We start from the raw sequence: 23,231 nt of genomic DNA on the forward strand, positions 1-23,231 counted from the left end.
TACCACGTTCAATTTGATAAAAGCAATAGAAAAATTCAATTAGCTCTCGCACCCAACACATTTTCCAGATCTGGCTGTTTTCACCAAAGGAAGAGGAATCGAATGTAGTAATCATTGATAAAATAGATGCCTATTTCAAAACAATAAATTCGTTATTACACTGATTCTATCAATATTTTGAAACTATTTTGATCAATAAAACAAAATTTGATCTGTACACTACATCTATTGATCATTCTTTGATCATTTTGATTGATCAATATCAACAACAATATCATGATATTTTGCTAAGATGATTAAGCAACTAAGTGACGCTATTATTACTAATTTGAACTGTTATCATGGGTTCCGGTAATTCAATTTTCTCCATTTATTATTGCGTACCTAAGCGTAAGAACAAATCAGTTCCACTCTAATATTGTCGATCATTTCATATGTTAATTCCTTTAACTCTAGTTTGATTATAGGTATGTAAACCGTACCATATTTTTCTGAAGCTACTACTTATTTCTTAATTGAATTTGTCTATTTCCTATTGAACCGGAAGGTATCAAATTTTTAACCATGTTCTCATAAAAAGCGTACAAAAGAAACCTTGGTTTGATTCTCCAGACACATCACAATAAGCATCAAATTCCAAATTCCTGTATCAATTCCAACCGTACAACTTAATAAAGAGTGTAGTAGGGGTGGCACGGACATTTAATTTGCTTCCCAATGCTCAAAGCTTCTAAATAGTGAATTCATAATGTGTTATTATGAAAAACTCAACCTCATCAAAGGTATGTTCCATATTTTTGTGTAGTTTAAGCTCAAATTTCAATACAATTCAAGAGAAATTTAATACCTGCACACCTTTATATTTTTATATTGATTGGACTGATTTTATTGTATGATCTGCAATGAAGTTGAAGTAGAAGAGTTCAGAAGGAGATTAACTATGAGGTAAGAGCTTGGCGAATTCGAATTTCTCTAATTTTTGAATTATGTAAGTACATACAATCAAACTGAAGTTTGATCATTTCCAGAAAAACATATATTTTACCAACAATGCAGTTAATGAACATAAGGAAACTTTGGAAGCACTCAGATATTTATATTACTTATGCAATTTTCTCATTATTTACCCAAACTGACATTTCTCTGACTAATCTCTCAAAGATACGTATGCCCAAAACAATAATTTCTTTATAAATACTCTTGAGCAGTTACCTGTGTTCAGGCAAGTACTAACAACTTAGTATAAATAATATACAAACACATTTATCGACTCCAGACCGTCACCAAAAATTTCATACATCAGTTATTAATTCCTTTTATTACTAATATGGATGAACGCTGGCTATTCCTACACGTCCATTATTTCCTACAGAACTGTTCGTTCTGTGCAACATCTCCGATAAATGTTTCTTAGTATTTTTATCCATTCTCATTTTCGGTTCGACATAGCTATGTCTATATCCGGCTGAATTCTTAACTTGTTTCTGGTTTTTAATGAACTTTTGATCAAATTTCATCTCACCAACTTTATCAATCTCTATACTAGATTTTGAGTAACCATCTAAAAATCTGTCAGATTCCGGTAATTCTTGAAAATGTCTATCTCGATCTCGATTCAATCGTTCAATGTCTTCATCGTATCCTCCACTGTCCATGTACGATCGCCTTTTCAATTCCTTTGCTATTTCATTCGAATTTTTTCTGTGCTCTTCTTCGATTAACGAAAACATTGATCGTCTTTTTGGATCGAATTTGTCAGTTTGGCGATATCTGTCCATTGGAGGATCCCTGTCTCGATGCATTTCTCTGTTTCGTTCTCTGTAACGAACTTCTTCGGAGATGTGTCTTGGTGCTGGAGTAGGTTTTGGATCTTCTAAATGGTGTCCTCTGTGATCGTTGAAATATCTAAAACAAAGTATTTAATATCAATGAAATTTTTCATAATGTTAAAAGATGATTAACATAGTTTGCGATATGCTTACATTGTCATTTGTTCAAGATACTGATGGAGAAAAAATACTATAACATACCTTTCTCTATCATTTGGATAATCAGAATCATTATACCTCTTAGAAAAAGGTTTTTCTTTAACGTTAGTTGGAGAAATTGGAGGTTCTGGTCTTCTTCTTTCGATCTCCAATCTTTCTCTCTCCATTAACATGAATTTTTCCTTAGCATTCTTAAATCTGTCACTAGGAGCTTTTATATCATCCGAACTAGGAGTAGGCGATCTGAATTGCCCTATCTTTCTATGATCTTCAAAAAGTTCTTGTGATCTTACAGATTTTTCTTCACGGTCACTGCGAGATTTAGAATAGTTGTCTTTCTGGGAAGGCCGAGAAAGGGATCTAGGCTTTATTTCTGGTTCTGTATAATATCTACAAAGGAAATAATAAGATAGATCATTATAATAAATAGTTAAGAAAATATTTGTCTTAGAAACTATCGTAAAACGTGGTCCCTGAATAAAAACTCTTAAATCGATTTTCAAATCTATTAGAAGGTGCAGTTGATAAAACATCATGTTTTTCATAATAAATACTTAGTAATAATATCATATAGTTTGATACTAGTAATTTTAATTAATTCGCGTAAGTTTACTTTTAATTCTATATGGTAAAATAAATGGAATGTTTATTGGATTGTTTGTGCATGTAGATTGAGGGATATTTTAAGTTTGTCCCTGAAATTGTAGTGGATTTAGGGGGACATGGATTGAAATAGTCCGGGAGCCAGGTGAAAATTCGGTTAATTATTTCCTTTCGAAAATTAATTGGTGAGATGCATCAGTTATGTAATAAAACCTAGTGAACGTCAGCTGCGGCTCGGTGGGTGGGATAAGTGGTAGTAGCCTCCCACGCACAACAAAAAAAAGAAATTCAGACATTTCCTCCCAGCTGAAAATATGTGAGCTGATAGAAAATATAATGCTGTAATATATAAAAAAACCAGCTAGCAGTGAATCGAGGAAAACCTGGTCAGCTTCAGATGCTTCCGCTTAACTCCTACGAAATAACATCCAAAGTTTTTCCACCGAGATATAGCCAGCTAACTTATATATTTATTCACATTTACATATAAGCTATTATTAATAAAATTTTTATTTGACACAAAATCACTGATATAATTTTTTTGTCCATGTTCGAAGCGCGAACTGACGTATCTATACTATAGTATAGTCAGCTGATTTTTTTTCCTCGAGATATTGGGATAGCAACAGCACCCACCGAGCCGCAGCTGACGTTCACTAGACTTTATCATACAACTTTCTGATGCATTCTACTAATTATCTCTTACGAGGAACTTGGTCGTGTATATCTGTTGCTGGCTCCCGGACTAAAATGAGAGGAACAAGAAAGACTACAAAACAAACAACTTTTCAGAGAGTCTGATAGATTTTTTTATTTAGGTAGTCGGGAGAGTACAGCTGCAGCTGTATTATTACCTGTAGTCGGCCATTTGGCTGGTGAGAGGTACAGAAAATCTGTGGAAATTTACAACACCAACGATTGAATAGATGAATAGTACATTGAACGGTTCGCATTTTAGGAACCGGCAACTCAAGTCAAACGATTTTAGATTTCTTTGAGAGAATAGTTTGATCCGTGGGTTTGTGTCGTTTTCTTTTTATTTCTGAATATATTACTACTGATTATTTATTATCGAAACATTAAAAAAAATAATGTTAATGTCTTAATATAACGATCTACCACTTCTAGCCGAAGAGTCTTATAATCAAATTAATAGTTTGTATGAACCTAAAAATTCATCTATTTTCTTCGTGAGAAATAACACTTTTTCAGTATACTAAACGATTAGTAATTTTGTTTCTATAAATTTTAAAAAGACATTATTCAGGAATGAAGAAGAATGAAAAATTAAACTTCCTCAGTAGTAAATGTGAAGTTATGATTCATTCTTAGCAATTTTATCACAAAATAATTTGAAGAAATTATTTCTTAGCCAAGTATGCGTCTTGGTATAATTCACAATGACAATTTGATGGAAGAATAACTTTTCAAAACTTGAAAATATTCTCGTCACGGTGATTGTATTATCACCATATTTATGCCAAAATTTTACTTAGATATATAATATTTCAATACTAATTTAAAGTAAATTTTTTTGGTTGATTAAGAGAAAATAATTTCGAGTACTACTTGAACATTATTTTGAACGAAGTAAAACAGTTGAAGAAACTCAAGAGAAATTATGGGAATATTATCCTGAAAGTATTCCATCTCATGGAATGAGTACTATCAAACCAAAAAGTATCCTAATACCGTACATGCATTTTTTTTAAAAATTGATAGTTCAAAACTATAAGATTAGAGAACAAGAGATTTGCGTGGATTCGCAAAGCCGAAAAAATGTTTATAAAATTTGATTATCAAAAAATAGATAAATGGTATTGAATGGTTTGCCTAAAGTAAATTCTATAAAAAATTTCTATTTCTCTTAGAAAAAATTTATGCAAACAAATTGCCTTTTTGTGTGTCATGAGGGAGAAACTTTCTCCCTCATTACGTAACATTATTTTTTTATTTTGTTCATTTTAATGGCTTCGTTAAGATTATCTTGGTTTGCGGGCTCAGAAACATTCTGTATTTGTAATAATCGAATAGAAATATTTATTACAATCATAAAAATTACGGAAAGTATAGAAACTATCGTAGTTCAAGGAGCTTACCCCTACAGCAACTTCATTATGTACAGAAAAATATAAAAATGTGATTTTATAAAAAAAATATTAGCAGAGTATATTAAATTATAATCACCATGAAACAATAGTATTTCCACAGAGAAACATTTATTCTAGTTTATATTCATTGACTTTAATTCTCTGTATTAAAAATGAGTTCGGATTCAATGGATTTTAAGCTGGTTTACTGGATAGTTCCGGCCGTTTCTGAGCTTGCCAACCAAGATAATCTTGAAGTAGAATTAAAACGAACAAAATAAACAAAAACATGTTACGTAATGAGGGAGAAATTTTCTCTTTAATTACACACTAAAAAAGGCTTGCCTAACCCTCCCGGCCAAAAAACTTTCGTTTCCCTAAATTTTTTTTGGAGGAAAATGAAATTTTTATCGAATACACTCTAGGCAAACCATTTCATACCAAGAGAGAGAAACATTTATCTATTTTTCGGCTATGCAAATCCACGCAAACATCTCGTTTTCAATTCCTATAGTTGTGAACTATTAATTCTCATAAAAAAAATTACATGTACGGTGCGAGGGGACTTTTTAGATTGACACCTCCTGTACTATAAGAGATTACTCAATGATAATAAAAAACTCGATGGCATTAAAATTTCAAACGTGCTTTTAGCAAATAGTTCATATTTACATCGATCAATAGGGCTTTTCGGAAACTATGATCCGAGGTCAGGAAGATGTTTTTTTTTTATTTTTATACATGATTCACAAGAGCTTTTATTTTTCACTACTTTTTCGTGTGTTAATTTGTTTAGTTGTATAATAGATTCTATTGAGCGCTTATCAACGATTTATCCTCACACGGATTTTGCTCTAAAATCAGCCATATACGATTTATTATCTCAACTGACATGGTCTGCCTCCCTTCATTTACTTACTTCCCAAACTTATTTGGTGTAGAGAATTTTTTATTGTAATTGGGTTCAAAGAAATCGACACTCGATAAACAGTTTTTCCGTTATGATTTAATTTAGACAGTGTAATGAAATTTATTTTCCTATTCCAAATTATTTTTACTCGAGCTCAAAATATACATACTAATATTAACAATGTGAAACGTAGCCTGCTAAAATTTTGATTTATTTTATATTTCATTTATATACGTGGTATATACTCCAAAATAATTTAGCTTTTTTATAGAACTGCCTGTATATATTGTCAGTTTTCCGTAATATATTAAATAACAAATACCTACAACTATGAAAACAATAACTTTATATATGTCGGGAGTTAGGAGGAATCTGTCTTCAGTGTGTTCAAAACGGTTTTGGAACTAATCCTTCTAAATAAGTAATACCATCCTTTCGTGAAACTCATTGAAAATCGTCAAGATGAGCAATTAAATGTTCAGTTTAGGATTTTCTTATTTGTTCCTAGGTATGTGTCATGCTACTTATAATAGATAAGCTCGAATTTTTTACCGAAATTCCGACACTTCTAGCCGACTGATCATATGAACTTTAGGGTGTATGGCAACAGTAGACATTTACTAACCTAGAATCATCAGGGGAACTTCTTGTTGGACTTTTTGGATCACTTCCATCAGACCTGAATGTTCCTTTGTAGAATTTGGAATCGTCTGATGGATATCTTTGTCGAATTTTCGGTGCTGCTGATTCTTCTTTATACTGTCTATTGTCAAAATATTCTTCTTCCTCGTAAGTATAACGAGATCGATTTCTTTCAAAATCTGTCGATTTATTTCTGTATCTAAAAAGAGTAATTTCATAAGATACGCGAAAAACAAAAATGAGTTATAATGGATAATTACCTCATATTTTCATCGAAACCATCATCTTCAAAGTATTTTTGTTGTTTTGATTTCTCCTTTCGGGGAGAAAAATCATCGTTCGCCTGTCGAGATTTTTCTGATTCATAAAACCTGTCAAATTTCTCTCTAGAATCTTCTCCTTGATAATAATATCTTTTTTCACCATACTTTTCGAAATTTCCCGAACGTCTATCTTGCTCAAAACTCCTTTGAATACCCACGTCTTTTTCTAAACTTCTCTGTCGATCTACGAACTTTTTGTGAGCGAACATTTCCTTTTCCAAACTTTTCTGACGCTCCAAAAATTTGTTGTCAGCGTATTTGGAAATTGGTTTTTCCAGATACTTTTGAGTTTCATCTCTGTAATGAACATTGATAAGAAAAGTTATCAAAAATTATTCTATGATCCACTTGTTGGACATCATGACAATCTAGTAACACTACTTCAAATTATGAACGGAAAAAATCTCCAAATCACCGTTAAACCTTTTAATGATACACGGAGGACGTACCGGAAAAATGGCTAAAATCGATATTTACAACAATTCTCCAAAAAACAAAAATCTACGACCACATATCGATAAGTGTGATGAACCCTACACACAAATTTTTTCCTCACATCATACATCAATAAGAATTAAATGTAAAAATGATGTAGACGAGACGCAGCTTTCAGAAACGCCTTTGGTACCAGAGTATCAATGTTTTCTCTGAATATTCTCCCCCCTAAATTGTCGCGACCAACGTAAAGATTTTATTTATTACGAAAAGGCTTTCGACAGAGTTCATCACGAAAAGCTTATAAATTTATATAAAGTGACTCGTACTGTTGATCGAAAAGACATATCTAATGTACTGGCAACAGAAGGAGGTCATTCGAATCAATAGAAAACAGATGAACGTCAAATCCAAGGTGGTGATCGAAAAGTCTGTGTCATGTCTCCTTTGTTATTGAACTATATTTCATCAAAGTCTTTGAATAAGCTTTCAATGGAAAAGAGTTAACATCGTTATTTTGTGCGATGATCTCTTGGGTCGCTCAAATCTCATAAAATATGTTCATGAAGGGGAGCATCTTTAAATGTCATATTAAGTTTCGCCTTTCGTAAGGAACTGGAGTCTGATAACTAAAAGCCACCACAATTAACCTTATAGAAGCATTTGAAGTTTGGTTACACAAGGATGCTAAAAATACCAAGAGTGGCTATGTAAGGAAATGAAGCGATTTTAAACAGGACAAATACAAATGCAGTTGGTAAACTTTTGACAATAGTTAAATGCCGAAAAACGTCATTTCTCGGTGATGTCTTTAGAGAAAATCGTTGACGGGCTCTTTAACTTATAAATAAGATCCAAATAGAGGAAAGTAGGAAGAAAACAAATCTCCTGGTTGAGGAACATACGGGACAGGCATACATACCATCGAAAAATTGTTTAGTATGGCTCAACTCGTTATTGTTATTACTAACATCATTTGGCAGGCTGGAGGATGAGAAAATCACATTTTCGTGCATTTCGATAGCATTTTGACGGACATAGAGGGTTGAATAATTTTGAAAACATAGAGAAAATATTGAATATTATATATAGAAGTTATTAAGTAACCAGAAACAAAAAACAAAAAATATTTAACACTATAGTAAGTACTGAAAGACTGAAAAAACGATAGGGATTGTATCTAAGAATAAAATGTCAGCAACGGGAAGGGAATACTGGAGAAACAGCTGTTAAGTGACAAGGAGAAAGTTTTAGTCAGAAATAGTAGTAATAATGCAAAATAATAAAAAGATTGGATCAATTATGAGATGATAATTGAGAGGAGTAAATAACAAATTAGTTGAAAACTTCCAATAGATGAATAGAAAAATTTGCTTATCCAACATCAATTACGACATGAACCTTATGCTATAAGTTCAAAATAATGTTATATTAGAACTGACCTGACATTTTTACTTGATCTAAAGTTCAACTCTTCATATTTTGGTGAGTGAGATTCTGCATATCTGGAGAACCTTTGATTATTGTCTGGAGACTTGTCTCTGGTTTGTTTTGAGCTAGCTATTTGAGCGGGTTGGTGCATTAAATATATTGTTGATTCTGCTGGATCTCCATTCCAATCTTCATCTGAAATGACAATACCATTATCATGTCTATTATTTATGTAATAAGCACAATTACACTTTTTTTACAAAATTTCAAATATATGTTTGTTCAAATATTATGAATGTGTCAACATTTATTAGATAGAATTATGAATAATAATTGAAATTTCAATCAATTTCAGTAATAGTCAGAATTATGAACAGAAAGACACTGTTTAATATGTTTTCATTATTCTACAGTAATAGATATTATAAATGACATTGTGCTATTATTCAGTTAATGTCCTTCTACCCATTAACGTGCATGCTAGCAATAACGCAATGAAGAAATTATTATTGCAAAATATTTTTCTCCTTTATTTGTAAATCAACGCTTTTAGCTAGTGAAAATAATTAACATGCAAATTTCAAGTAATTATATAGACAGTTACAAATCTCTTTTAACAATAAAATGATTATTGACACTTGGAGTTAATAAACAATCGTAAATACATAGTTCATAGTGACGTTGTGAGCGGCCAACGGCCGTTAAACACATAGGCCTTCTGATAGGTCAGTCGTGACACACTTGACATTAGTAAAGACCGATGTCCTTTGAAAAGCCGATCAGGCGCTCATGTTTGAACCTTTTGATGTCATTAGGAAAGCTGTGAGGTTTGCCCAATTATTTGCATCGCGCTTATGTCGGTACTGGTCACTCACAGATGACGTGGTCTGCAGTTTCATCCTTCCCCCTACACCAGCAGCACTCCGAATCATCCAGGATGCCCATGGTGTGGAGATCGTGTCCAAGTTGACCGTTTAAAATCCCGATCACTAGTAGGATTCCGTGCATATTTAATCGGAGCAGCTGTTTGTAAAGAGAAGCAGAGGGGGGCCATCTATGTCTGCCTTCGCTTGTTATAAATACATAGTAGTCCATACAAATTATGTTACACTTATGCAATAGCCCAATGCAATGTCCTATAATTTCATTTATTTTACTAAGCTGAATCAAAAAGTTATCTGCAAGGTGAGTGCCACGATTTCTTGATACTAATTTAAAGTCCGCTCGCATTCGAGATTGAAACAAATGTTTGTAAAATTCGAATGCGATCCATTTGAATTTTTCCATGGATATGTATACAAATACAATGGATTTCTCTAAAGTATCTTTTTATCGGTCAGTTAAGTTATGATCTCAGTATTTTGGGATTCAAAAGGTGTAATCTTCATCGATTATTTAGAAAAAAAAAGCACTATAACACTGTAGCATCATAAAACAGAAAAAAACAATCCAAAACAACTCACGCCACCAAAGAAAAGTCAAGAAAAACTGAAAGAGGTACATACGGGAAAATCAATTGTTGACTCCACGGCCGCTATTCTGACGTAGATCAGATGTTTTCTTAAATTAATACATAGACGTACTAAAAAAGAAGTGGTACTTTTTCTGGTTTTGGAACTAAATTTAAACTTTGGATATGTCACTCGATAGCGGCATTGCAGAAGTCGTATTGTTGTACTTTATTTATGCCCTTCTGTTTAGATTGGTAATGCAGTACTATTAGATAATTATTGCATGTTTATATTGTTTCTATCGCATATAATATACTTTCTGTAGCATCAGTCCATTTGAATGCACCTTTCGTTTTCTTCAGAGAATCAGTTAAGGAAGAAATTTTACAGGCAAGTTAACACTTCGGAAATACATTGTGTAAAATATCGGCGAGTTAGATTGCATTGGATCAAAAGTTTTTGAATTATCTTTTCCCAGGCCTTCTTGACGTGGTTTCAGCAGAATGAGTTGGATTATTTTTTCCATGGATTCATAACTGAATTAACCACTACTCTCCTGAATCGACAAAACAACTTGCTCAGAGAAAGGAAAAGATGGTTTCCTTGACCGGAAAAGTTGACTGTTTTTTTTAAGGGATAGTCATGGGATTGTGTTCATCGATGATCTACAATGAGGTACAACAATAACAGGAGAAGCAATAGGATTTAAAAAAAAAGAAAGTGCTTTGCCTTCAGGACAATTTACGAATTGCACTTAGAATTACTTAACCAAAAACCATCCACTGTTTTCACCTGAATTAGCACTCAGCGACTTTGCGACTTTATTCTGTTTCCTTGTCTGAACCGAGATTTCCATCAGATTATCGCATACGTAAACGACTATTTTGAGGAGAAAGACAACTATTATTTGGTTAAAAAGATACGAAGAACGTTGGAAAAAGTGTATATACTTGGAAGGAAACTAAACTGAAAAGCAAAAATGAATAAGGAAAAAAATGTCTTGTTTTTATTTGCTAGATCTATTACTTTCCACAAAACTGTTCATTCTCTATATTCACCTGGTCTGGCTCCCTCAAATTATTATCTGTTCCGTTTATTTTACTATTACATCTTGGACAACCTCTAAATTGACTGTACCCACCCAAAAGGTTTGTACGTAATAACAACACTATTACACAATGAAAAGTGATATATCATTACATAGGAGAAATTTATTCCATTTGAATATATAATTAATGGATTTTGAAAAATGGGTTGGACAAAAACTTTTGATAACGGCTAATTATTCCGTTATTTAAGCAAGTCGTTGATAATTATGTACTGTTTGTCAATACTGAAGATAAAATTCGTAATAAATCTTATTATATACCAATATACGTAAGGAGTTACCGCAAAAATATGGAAAAAATTATACTTAGTTTTCAATCAAAGCAATTCTTCAACCGTTGAAATATCTACAATAAGAAACATTATTAGAAAAATATAGTATGCACCATGTTTAATAAACTGCAGTTAAATGGAAAATTCGAAACATAACGCCAAACATAGCACACATTTAAGTGTACAAAATACATTCAAACCTTATAACAGTACAGGCAAATTAGGCTAAAACTTTACATTAAATTGGGCGATTTAGATTTTCTAGGTTCTGGAATATTTTAGGATACTGAATAAGTCTAGCAACTTAACAAAATTAAGGTCATGGATTTTCAAACTTTTGGGACTTGAAACTTAAAAAAATGTTTAAAAGCGAATAACTCGAAAACTATGAAGAATTCGAGAAAAACTGTCGCAACAGAAAATGTACATGACAAAATTTTCTACAAAAAAGTATTTCAAGTATTTGTTCCTAATTTCAAAATCTTCACCTTCAAACGTATGATACACCCAAAAATATTTTGAATCGCGAATAACTAGAAAACTACGAGGAAATCGAAAAAAGTGTTGAAGCAAAAAATGTACAGCACCAAATTCTTCACAAACTGGTCTTTAAGCATTTTTTCCTAACCTCAAAATTTTCACCATAAAATGAGTGTACGTACTCACAAACATTTTGAATTGTGGATAATTTGAAACTATGAGACACAAACTGCCGGGACTGTACATAAAAAGTTTCAATTTTTTCCTAACCTCAAAATTTCCATTATAAAACTATTTTGAATCGCAAATAAAATTTTGTGCTTTATATTTTTTGTCGAATTTTGGAGTTCTTCTTAGTTTTCGAGTTATTCGAGTTTCAAAATTTTTTTTAGTTACAATCCCAAAATTTCGAAAACCCCTTCCTTTTATTTTATTAAGAGTTGCTAGGCTTTTTTCAGTAACCGCAATCTTATTTTACCTGTACTAATAAAGCTCAACTGAGGAACATACTGCCGCAGAGTATTATCCCCAAAGCTTTTCAATTCAAAATAAATTAGTTTAAAAATTCAATTTTTTCAAGATTATTAAAAAACTATTGATATATCATCAAACTGTGGCGTGATAAAATAGTTTTTATTTTCTTGGTTAGTGTAATCAATCTAATATACCGAATTTTTCACAACGATATCTTAAAAATGAACATTGGTTAAATCACTCACGATTTTTGAACCAATATTCAAATAAATTATAGGAAGAGCTCATAAAAATCCGATAGTATATTCTTTATACACAGTCGGACTATCAACCTTTGAAAAAACAAATTAACAATTGCGTGTAAGTATTTTATAATGACCAGTTGTGAATGAAAAAATCTCTTTTTGAATATATAATTACCTTGAACAAGTTGGTATTGACTGTAAATAACCTTTGAACTATTTTTTATAAACTTAATTGTGTGTACTTGATTGAAAAATGTCAGTAATTTGAAACAAAACGAAAGCTAGTTGATGTTTTTTTTTTGTTCTAATATTAATGACCAATGTCCATAGTTTCCATTGCGAACATGAGATTGATAAATTTAAATTATAAGGGAGACAGGTAGTTAAATTGTTTGAAACTGTTAAAATAATCTAGGGTTGCAGCCACAAATTCAAATTAATAATACGTGAACAAAATTCAATAGATGTTTCTGATTAACAAAAATATGTTAAAAAATATGACTTGAACCCAAGAATAATATAATGCACCATCATATTAATATACCCAAAAGCTTACAAAAATTTTATTATATTTATTTTTAATTAATTTTGAGCAACGAGAATCACAAAAATTGTATTAGCTTTGCGTGAGATGTAATAATATCTTTCAATCAACAGAGGCCTCCATTTTGTTATTGGGGTTTAAGAGGTCCATCATCGCGATCAAAATACGAATGAGTTCTGACGAGAAATGCGATAATAATGAATTACTAGTTAACTTGTCGGTAACATAAATTTTATCTGTATCGTTAGATAGGTTGTAATAGCTTTGTCTTTGAAGACTGGACATGATAGTTTAAATTATCTAGTTCCTAATTACATGTTTTGATCCCAATTCCTAGTTCCCTTCCTCATATTTTTTTTCCACTTTTCTTAGCATCCAAATTGATCCATCAGTTCATTTTATACATGCGAACTGAATCGTAAAATATTATCAGGGAATACACGTTTTACTTGCAGATCTAAAACATATCCCTTTTGGTTGATTCCTTTACTCCTGCCTGTGACTAATACGGCAAGCTTAAATTCAGATTTGTTACCTACTAGCTAACTATATTGTGACGTTATGATAAAACATTGTTCTTCTCAATAAATAGGTCAGAGGTAGAGTAAAGGAATCAGCATAAAAATAGCTGCTTGGAAATATTGCTCAGTAGATATCAGTTATTGTGTTGTTTACATGAAGACATCCTCAATTTCCTCTTGACATATGAAAGCTTATTATAGAAAAGCAAAATATAGACACTTCATTTTCATTTGATATAATTAGATATCGCCTGTCATAATAGTGGCGGCTCGTGGTAAAAAATTTTTGGTATTCTACAATGTTTAAAGAAAAACGTGTATGCGTTTTGTGGTCTTTTCCAAATTTCGATTCAAATCATCTATGCATTGTTGGAAAAGTTGTCACACAGGAAAAATAAGAATCACCAAGCATTATGTTACATTTTTACCTAGACCTTCACTTCATTTTTATTGTATAAAGAAAACTAGCAATGCTTCCATGATCCATGAGCTTCCAACTTCGAAGTGACCAAAAAGTGAGACCATGTAATACCTTTTTATTTGTTACAATCACAAATCCCATCATTTTTAGTATAAATTTCTTGAGTAATTTTATTTTGTGTAGCATTTTTTTCCTAACTAACTTTTTCTATAATAAATTTGGTAATAGCCTACAGTATTACACAAAACCTCTTGGTATTTATTACGTTAGAAGCAAGTAGCATACTGCACAAAACACACACACGCAGAGCACAATAGTTAGAGTTGGTTAGTCAGAGCAAATTAATAATAATAGTACAGCAGCGTGAATTGTAATGTAGATGGATTATTAAGTATAAAAAATTATGTTTCGTATAAATAATAGAAAATAATTTATTGGTTGAGAGGCTGAGAAGAAACCTGGAAGATCTCTCTAACATTATTACTATCAATAAACAATTTTGTTCAATCCTAAATTACTATAAGTGTCTGTAAACTAAGGTTCTTACTCAGTAGAAGCTCGTGTTCGAGGCGCTGGATTGCCTCGATGCTCACACGTTTCGAGAGACGCTGTTCGTAACTGTTAGCGAATTTAGTGGATGCCTACCTTACTGTATCTATCTCCAGGTCCCCATGAAGACCGCTATTTAGAAAGTACCAGGGTGCATCAACTGCTCCTTATCACTTTATTTTGAATTATTTGGGTGCTGCTTTCGCTGGCACATCCCCATAGTTGAATCCCATACAGGTTTCAGGATTTGTACATATACAAGTAGTTTATTATAAATTGTCAGAGTGGATTGTCTTTCCAACAACCAATACATTTTCTTCTATTTCATACCTAGTTCTTCTCTTTTTTTATGTGAGGTTTTCAGCTTAACTTCGCATCTTGTGCTAGCCTCATATTTTGCAGATGATCTATTTGAAGGTTTCTCGTGTAACAAATAAATTATTTGTAACAAAACTTCCAAAAATAAAGAACAATTTGATACAATTCACAATGTCAGAATATCCTTCCGAAATTGATTTTTGTAGTAATTGTCACAGCAAATTAAACAGAGTATTATATAATATTACCGCGATATCGAGTACGCACTTTTTGTTTTGTACCCTACTACTTCAATCATTTCATGGAGTGTTATTGAACTTTGTTTGTTACGATCCAATGAACCAGGAACTGGAAGTATACGGTTGGTCTTTTTGTGAACATTTTTTGTAATATTTTCTTTTTGTTTTGTCCAATTTTATCTAATTGAAGTGCAAGGCTCAGATTGCGGTTGCAGAAAATGTTTATTTTATAATTGAAATAGGAGACAAAAAATTTCTCGATTAGTGTTCGAAGCAATACAATACCGGTGATTGAATTTCATAATAGCAACGGATAGAATACTATACTTCCAATATTGTTTAATAATGTCTAAAGAGTATTTCAAACTGATGTTATTACAAGAGATGAGAAGTTATTGAAATAATCTATTGTCCGATGTTCCATATCGCATTCTAATCAATATATTTTTTTCTATTATTATAATCAAACAATTTTATATTTTATTATATATTATTATGTATTATAAAATACATACCTTCTTTTTTACCTAAGCCATATTTCCATTACCTGCACTACATGCAAACTTCTTGGAAAAATATATACGAGGGTTCGTAGATAATTTTTGAGTTAGACAAATAAAAATAAATATTTATAATTGGATATGTGATATGTGATTTGAGCGCATTAACCAATTCTTCAAGTGTAGAACAACGTTGATTTCGCGATTTATTTTTGATCTGCGAAAATAAGAATGAATTATTGGGTACCAAAAAAGGACTCGATTCGTTGTTTTGACTGTACAAAAACGTTTTTTGTGAACTTATGTGTGAGAGCTCGCATTGTTGTGACGGAGAATTATTCGTGTTGTACAATTAATTTCCTTGATTTTTCCAAACACTTCTAACAAACAAATACTAATGTCTTCTTCTTCTGAAGACCAGCTTTCATACCACCTTATAGGTGGTCGTCCAGGAGGTCGAGTTGTGTCTGGTTTCTTTTCCTTTGCAATTTCTGCTAACCGTTCATTTGGCATTCTGTCAACATGGTCTCTCCATTCTCTTCTGCGGCTCCTTGTCCATCTTACTACATCCTGAATATCGCACATCTCCCTTATTTCTTCATTTCATTGGGTTTAGGCTATCCCCTTGTCTGATACCAGTTGCCACAGGTATTTCATTGCCTAATTTGTTTGCCGTTCTCACAAAGGTATAATTATCGGTGTTAAGTTTTTCGATAACTCTTATTTATTGGGGTGAACGTTCCTTTTTTTAGTAGAGTTATAACATCAGTTAAGCGTATCCTATCAAACGCTTGGGTGAGATCAATGAAGCACATAAAGGCTGCCTTATTAAACTCTATGGCTTTTTCAGTTATTTGTAGCATTATAAATATAGCATCTATAGCAGATCTGTTGTTTTTGAAACGTAGCTGTTCTTCACATATCCCGGTAGACATTACTTCTTCTGCTAAGATTTTAGTGAATAGTTTCAGAACCGTACTCATCAGGCTAATGCCTCGATCATTTTGGGGATCGGTTTTTTCTCTCTTTTTGAAAATCGGTATCAGAATACTTTCTATCCATTCAGATGGTACATTTTTGACCTCTAGTATTTTATTGAAGAGGGATTGTAGTTCATCATATGGTGTGTCGCCTCCATATTTGATCATTTCGTTTGTTATTTCGTCGATGCCTGGGGTTTTTCTGTTCTTTATCTTGGTTATCATTTGTTGTATTTTATGCAGGAAGAAAATCCTATTTTGTATTCCATTGATGTTTTCATCTTCGTAGGGTAATTCCTGTGCTGATACGTTAGCGTGTGTGGAACTATAAAGTTTTTCAAAATGTCTTTTCCATTCGTCTGCCGTAATTTTTGTGTTTTGTATGTATTCGTTTATTGATTTTCTCCTATCCCTCAGAAAATTCCACATTTTCCACAATACTAATGTACCATTCATAATTGACCGTTCTACGTTGTTCTAATGGAACCTTGACGACATCTCCCGTTAGTGCTTCATGCGCCAACAATTGTTTTGGATTTGGCTCAGCTTGAAAGATACAGTAGATTGTTATTTAGTTTCTCATAGATTTCTTCTGAAACACCTCGATTGATATTCTTTCAGTATTTTTTTGCACCAATCAACTCAAGTTTTTTTTGAGCGATTGTCAAATTATGTGTTATCCAACGCGAGCAAATATGTTTGACAGCCAAATTTTCATGCAATATTTAATCTCACATAACGATCTATATCAGTTTACACATAACAAAGTGCGACAACGAATGAATTCAGAAAACCTGCGAGCATGGTGGCTCTAGATATTGCTTCACATTGATTCAATTCATGACGAAAATCATAGAAAGTCATCGCATTTAATTATAATAATGTTTCGAGTATCTGTAAACGACTCAAATAGCACTCGTATGATATCACGTTCTTAGGTTTGTATATTCGCCATTAAAAACGTCAAAATTTATTATGGTAATGCCAGAGTTGCCATAGTTAAATAGCAACTACAGTAACCAAATACTATTATGGTTCCAGGAAAAGCACCAAATTATTTCCATTTTTGGCGTAATTGGTCAACTTGATATAATCCTGCTTACCACCAAGCCAACGTTTCATCAGTTAACAAGAAGTTTTTGCTGCTATTTTTATCATCAATTCACAAATCAATTCCATTTCTGAGACAACTGTAACTTTAATTAAAATGTCTATTCATCCATTGAATACTTTTCATTTCGCAGGCGCTCCGATCTTTGCTAAGAGTAAACTTTTTGTTTCTCAGTTATAAAGTAATGCGGTTTCTTAGAATTCTACTAAGAACTCTTCAGTCTTTGTCCTATTCGTATTAAAAGCTGACGATTTAAATATTCGTCGCTATGTGAAATTCATTTTTCCTACCAACTAAAGCAAAATATTGAAGATCTTATTCAAAGAAAAATAATTAAGTTAGGCTTAGGCTTAACTTATTGAATTCATTCACATAGTGCATATAATGTGTCACTTATTATCTTCAAAATTTCCTTTTGATGTCCTATCAATTCCTGCAAAATTCTTGATATGACTTTAGGTTTACGTCATTCACACTTGAAATAACACATAAAGAACATTAAAGGGATCAGCTTGGAATAATCCGATATTATTAAAACTATTCTTCATTCTTCATCGAACTGCCGATGAGAAAAATATTTATAGTGCTAAATAGCTCCTGATAGTATATATCTGTTATCTAACTCATTTCTTGGTGTTTCTCGCTCCAGCACTATACATAATCTTTACTATGAGACTAAAAAACCACCAATTAATACTATGACGCTTCTTTATTACGTAGCCCATATTTTCTACTTGATTCTATTTGTAGCTAATTTGTATGCCAGAGAGTTTTATGGTATAACCCTAAAATCTTTTTCTAAGATTATTGATCCTTTATAATATGTAGCCAAGTTATACTAAACCTTATTATCATCCCATAATCTTTCTTGTACAAGTATCTACTAATATTTATTAATTCTCTCAGTATTTAAAATAAATACGAACCCTCCATGCGCTTACAACGAAAGAGTTTCTGAAAATATTATAATTAAATTCGTTTGATTTATTTCTTCGAACGAATACGGTTTCACTACTAAACAAAAGGGCTTAAGTACTACTTAATCAAATTTTCTATCATTATTCTAAACTACCTCTTATTATCACTTCGATTACTATCCAATTTAGATAAGACATGAAATCGTTATTTAGTCTTGACTCTCAAATTTTGGCAAACTTATTGAATCATCAAGAATACAGCTCCCCGTTAAATTCTTTTCATCTTAATAAATATTGCTAAAAAACTGTGAATTAACTACACAAGATTGACTACCATTTCTGCAGCATTTGTGATATTGTTAAACACATAAAAATTCATTGTCAACTATTAAATGATGACAGGCAAAAAGTTCGCATGAAGCTTACGAATTTTCAAGTTCTTCCAATCAATTAACTGAAGATTCACAATTAATAATAGTACATAAATAAATGAGCAAGTAAAGATGGCATCGCTCATGAGGATGGTTAATGCATCACATTACAACTAATAGTAAAACAATACAATATGATACTAAAAAGTGTAGAACAACTTGTTGTACTCGTAATATTATTAACATTTTGTATAGTGCAGATATTTTTGTTAATTACTTCCTCATATTTTCTTCCTTGTTATTTATGTTATCGTCGATGTAAGCTTCGGCAACTGTAGTTAATTCCAATTGTTTCATAGCTGTGATGTCACCACCTGCGTTTACACAAACTTTTGCCAATGATCGACAAAATACTAACTCATATAAAATTGTAAATTTGAGATCTTTCACTTCTAGAAACATTGAAGATTTACTTACCCATATCAATGCTATCTTTTGTACGGTGCATTCACCATTTTGGTTACTTGAAAATAAAAACATTAATGCGGGATTAGGTGGTCGCAGTGAAAGATAATTTTTATCAATGCCGTAATGCCGAAATTATGAGATAATTTGACATGCACGAGAGGGCATTTTGGCAGACTATTTCCTGAGAAAAATTTAATTTAAAATAAACTTAATTCTGTGTTTAAAATTTGTTATTCTTTAAATTATACCGTAGTTGACGATCATCATATTGGCATTGAATTGGTATCTACGGTAACTTATTGACAACAGTTTTGTTCGTGAAAAAATATTTCAAAATGAGTTTACGTTTTGGGCAGAATTCCACGCAAGTAATAGACGCCGCAGTGGATAAACTAACTCCACTGAATACGAAAAAGTCGAGAGATTCTGTGTGGCGACAGTTTCAACAATTTTGTGATGAACGAAAATACACTTTGAACAAGGAAACTTCTCTCGCACAGCTGGCCGTAATTCTAGGAGATTCCGCTTTCAACATGAGACGTAGTGATGGGGAAGAATATAAAGAAGGTGTTGTCAAAACACTTTGGAATACAGTAGCGAAAATTTTGCAACAAAAATGTTATGAAGAGTTTAACATTATTTTCGATCCTTTTAAAGATGTAACGTTTGAATGCGCCAGAACTGCGAGAGACGCAAAAAGGAAGCAGTTGCAAAAGTGTCCTGAAAAAAGAAAAACAAGTGCATCTAGCTTATCAGGACAAGATATTGATAAAATGTGTGCCACTTGGGACGAGTCGACTCCGGACGGACTTCAACGCAAGTTCTTTCATATTGCTTCATATGAACTGGCGTGGAGAGGAGGAGAAGCATGTAATTGCCTTTTGAGTTACTTTGAAGAAGAATTTGACAACTACGGCAACCCTACAGGACGCATAGCTTATAATCCTATTTTTTCTAGGACAGCGCAAGGAGGGAGTCATAGGTTAACAGAAAAAAGATGGTTAGTCCAAAACACCACCGAGCCTGATAAATGCCCAATAAGGTATTTAATGTAAAGCATGATATCAAACAATCTATCATTATAATTTTGCAGGCTTTTTAAAATGTTGAAAGAAAAAAGAGGAAAACATATTACGGTCGATCGTCTTTTCTTAACTGTAAACCCATCATGGATGAAAGAAACATCAAAAGGTTTTTTTAAAAATTGTCCAGTAGGACAAAATGAAATTTCAAAGTGGACAAGAGATGCAGCGGAAGCTATAGGAAATGACACGAAAAGAATAAAAGTGACAAATCACTCGAACCGTGCTGAGGCAGTTACTCAGCTTCCCAAGGTTGGGGTTTCAGAAAATCAAATAATGAAGGTTACCGGACACTCAAATCCGTCCTCGATAAAGAGTTACCTCCAAGTAAATAGTGAACACCACGAGGAAATTGTACAAAAAATGCGAAATGACAGTAGCGAAGTAACAATAAGAAGTGGTGGAAGCAGTATAGAAACACCATCGTCGGCCTCCAGTAAAGTTGTATATTCTAATTGCATTTTCAATAATTGTTCCTTTTCTTAAAATATAAAATTAAAACCAAATGATGTTTATTAATCCTAGACGAAAATTTAGCACTAGTGCAAATTATCGATAATTTGCACTAGTGCAGTATTATCGCTGAAATTTGATCGTTGCTAGGTAAACATAAAATATTACAGCTTTTTGGTTGGCTTAAATTTTTCGGAGGAAATAGTCAGTGTTATTCAATTGACAAGAGTAAGAGCTGTCATTATTTTTCAATATTCTTTTAGCAATCAATTGATGATATACAAACATATTCTATTACTTCACTGAGTCGATGGTAAAAACCGAACCCTAATTAAGAATAAAAATACAGCAGACACAGAGCAAACTTCCATAGTTGATTTCTCATTTTGTTACAAGTAGATGCATGTTTGGAAATAAAAATACATTGTTTTATTAATGATGGCAGCTCACACAAGAGATACAGAGAGTGTCTCATAAATAATGTAGGTATTTATATGTGAACACTCCTACGCCTTAATAAAAAATGTTAAGACTAGACTCTGATTTTATGAAAAGTTCAATTTACAACTGCTTTGCATCCTTTTAATCATAAGATTGAGACATTATTGGAAACAAATGTTTAAAGCAACCGTGGCATCAAGAAAAATATGTGAAATCGAAGGGAGAATGAGCGAATGGCAAAAATTATTTTGTTGAAAATAAATACAACAAAAACCTTTTTTTAATACCAAGTAGATTCTACAGCATAAGTCAAGAGTTGGTAGTTGCTTTTAAGTACTTCCAATAGATTATTGAATTAATTGGACTTTATTAATTCATACTTTTTCTATATAAAATTAAAAATTATCTGATACCATAATATTGGACACACACTGTAAAGATACTCATCTCGTATGAAGCACATATTATTTATTCATCTTGGACGATTTATTTATAAGAGTGAGAGATGTAGAAAGTTGAAATTTATTAGCAAGTGTTTCGAACATGGAGACAATGTATGGAAATCGACAAACCAATTCACCTGTACCTACATTTTATATGTTAATTTTATTTGACATTTTTTCTCTGCAAATTGCACAGACAAACATGGAAAAATATAAAATTAAAAAATCCAACGGTAATCTTTAAACAAGGAATGTGGGTTAAAGAGTTGAAAATCTGGGTCTCAACTTGAAATCTCGCATCACGGACAATCCTGATACATACACAACGTTATTAAAACAAGTTACCATCAACCTGTTATTCGATGTTTCAAAAAATGATGACATTATAATAAGTACCGGCTTTTAATTTACGGTACTTCTGTTTTGAAAGGTATACATACTCTCATAAAATTAACCTTCAACAGGTATCACAAAAGTAATACGACACAAGACATTTAATAAAATAATTGCAGCTAATGTGAAAATTTTTTAACAAAGTTATTGAAGCCTAACTTTCTTATAATTATTCAGCAATCAATATGTTTGAATAATTGATGTTTGTATTTGTCTAAAATTACAATCAAATACAACTAAACCCAAACTTAGTCCTCCAATCCTCCAATTGTTTACCTTCACTAAAAAATGAAAAGAAAATCTAGGAAAGAGAAAAAACTAATTGAATTGACTCTCTTGAACTAAGGTCATAGTGACCTTAGGAAACTGGAACTAGATGCCCTGGTATCAACGACCTGTTCAAGAAACTCAAATACTAGGAATCAATTACAAAAAGACACAATCTGCGACCAGAAGTTAATTGGGAGCATCATTCACGTCATTTCGCGGATGCTCATTCGAATCCAAGAAACTGGAACTAGAGGTACAATTTTGGTGTGAGGTACTGAGATTGTTATATTGGATAGAAATATATCATGAGAGGTATATAGATATTAAATGATGGCCAAGATACTGCAAAGAGTCATGCCTCCAGTTTATTTTTACCGATGATAATGTTTCAGAAGAAAAAGGAAATCAGTGTTTTCTTCATTGCTAGGAATCAGTGATAAAAAGCCACAATCCGCGACCAGAAACTATTTAGGAGCATAGAAATACCATTAAATATTTTTAGCTACAACTTTTGGAATCGATTTTAATCAATCATTTATCTCAAAAATCATTTCTATCCATGTTATATATCTAAAATCATTTTAAGTTTGTGAAAAAGAAGTTGTTATTAAGTACCTAGAGATATGAGTTATATAGCAGAATAGAGAATTTCTCATTTATACTGATATAATATCGATATTGCTCATAATTTAGGTTTCAATACCTTTATCATGAGTTAACTTAAAAATATGGAATGTATAAATTGGTTTGAGATATTT

General features: G+C 32.1%; 1 protein-coding gene across 1 annotated transcript in view; it reads right to left on the bottom strand.

Moving 5' to 3' along the window:
- Positions 1 to 583: 583 nt before the first annotated feature.
- Positions 584 to 23,231, bottom strand: part of LOC130444448 (trichohyalin) — a 132,227-nt gene continuing 109,579 nt past the window's right edge. Inside the window, exons 4-8 of the mRNA XM_056779573.1 lie at positions 8,434 to 8,617; positions 6,494 to 6,853; positions 6,217 to 6,432; positions 2,031 to 2,378; positions 584 to 1,905 (exon numbers count right to left, since the gene is read on the bottom strand). Coding sequence (XP_056635551.1) covers positions 1,323 to 1,905; positions 2,031 to 2,378; positions 6,217 to 6,432; positions 6,494 to 6,853; positions 8,434 to 8,617 — 1,691 coding nt within the window. The 3' untranslated portion in view covers positions 584 to 1,322. The remainder of the gene's footprint in view (positions 1,906 to 2,030; positions 2,379 to 6,216; positions 6,433 to 6,493; positions 6,854 to 8,433; positions 8,618 to 23,231) is intronic.

The sequence above is a fragment of the Diorhabda sublineata genome, chromosome 5 (assembly GCF_026230105.1).
Source record: "Diorhabda sublineata isolate icDioSubl1.1 chromosome 5, icDioSubl1.1, whole genome shotgun sequence".
In the NCBI taxonomy this organism is placed as follows: domain Eukaryota; kingdom Metazoa; phylum Arthropoda; class Insecta; order Coleoptera; family Chrysomelidae; genus Diorhabda; species Diorhabda sublineata.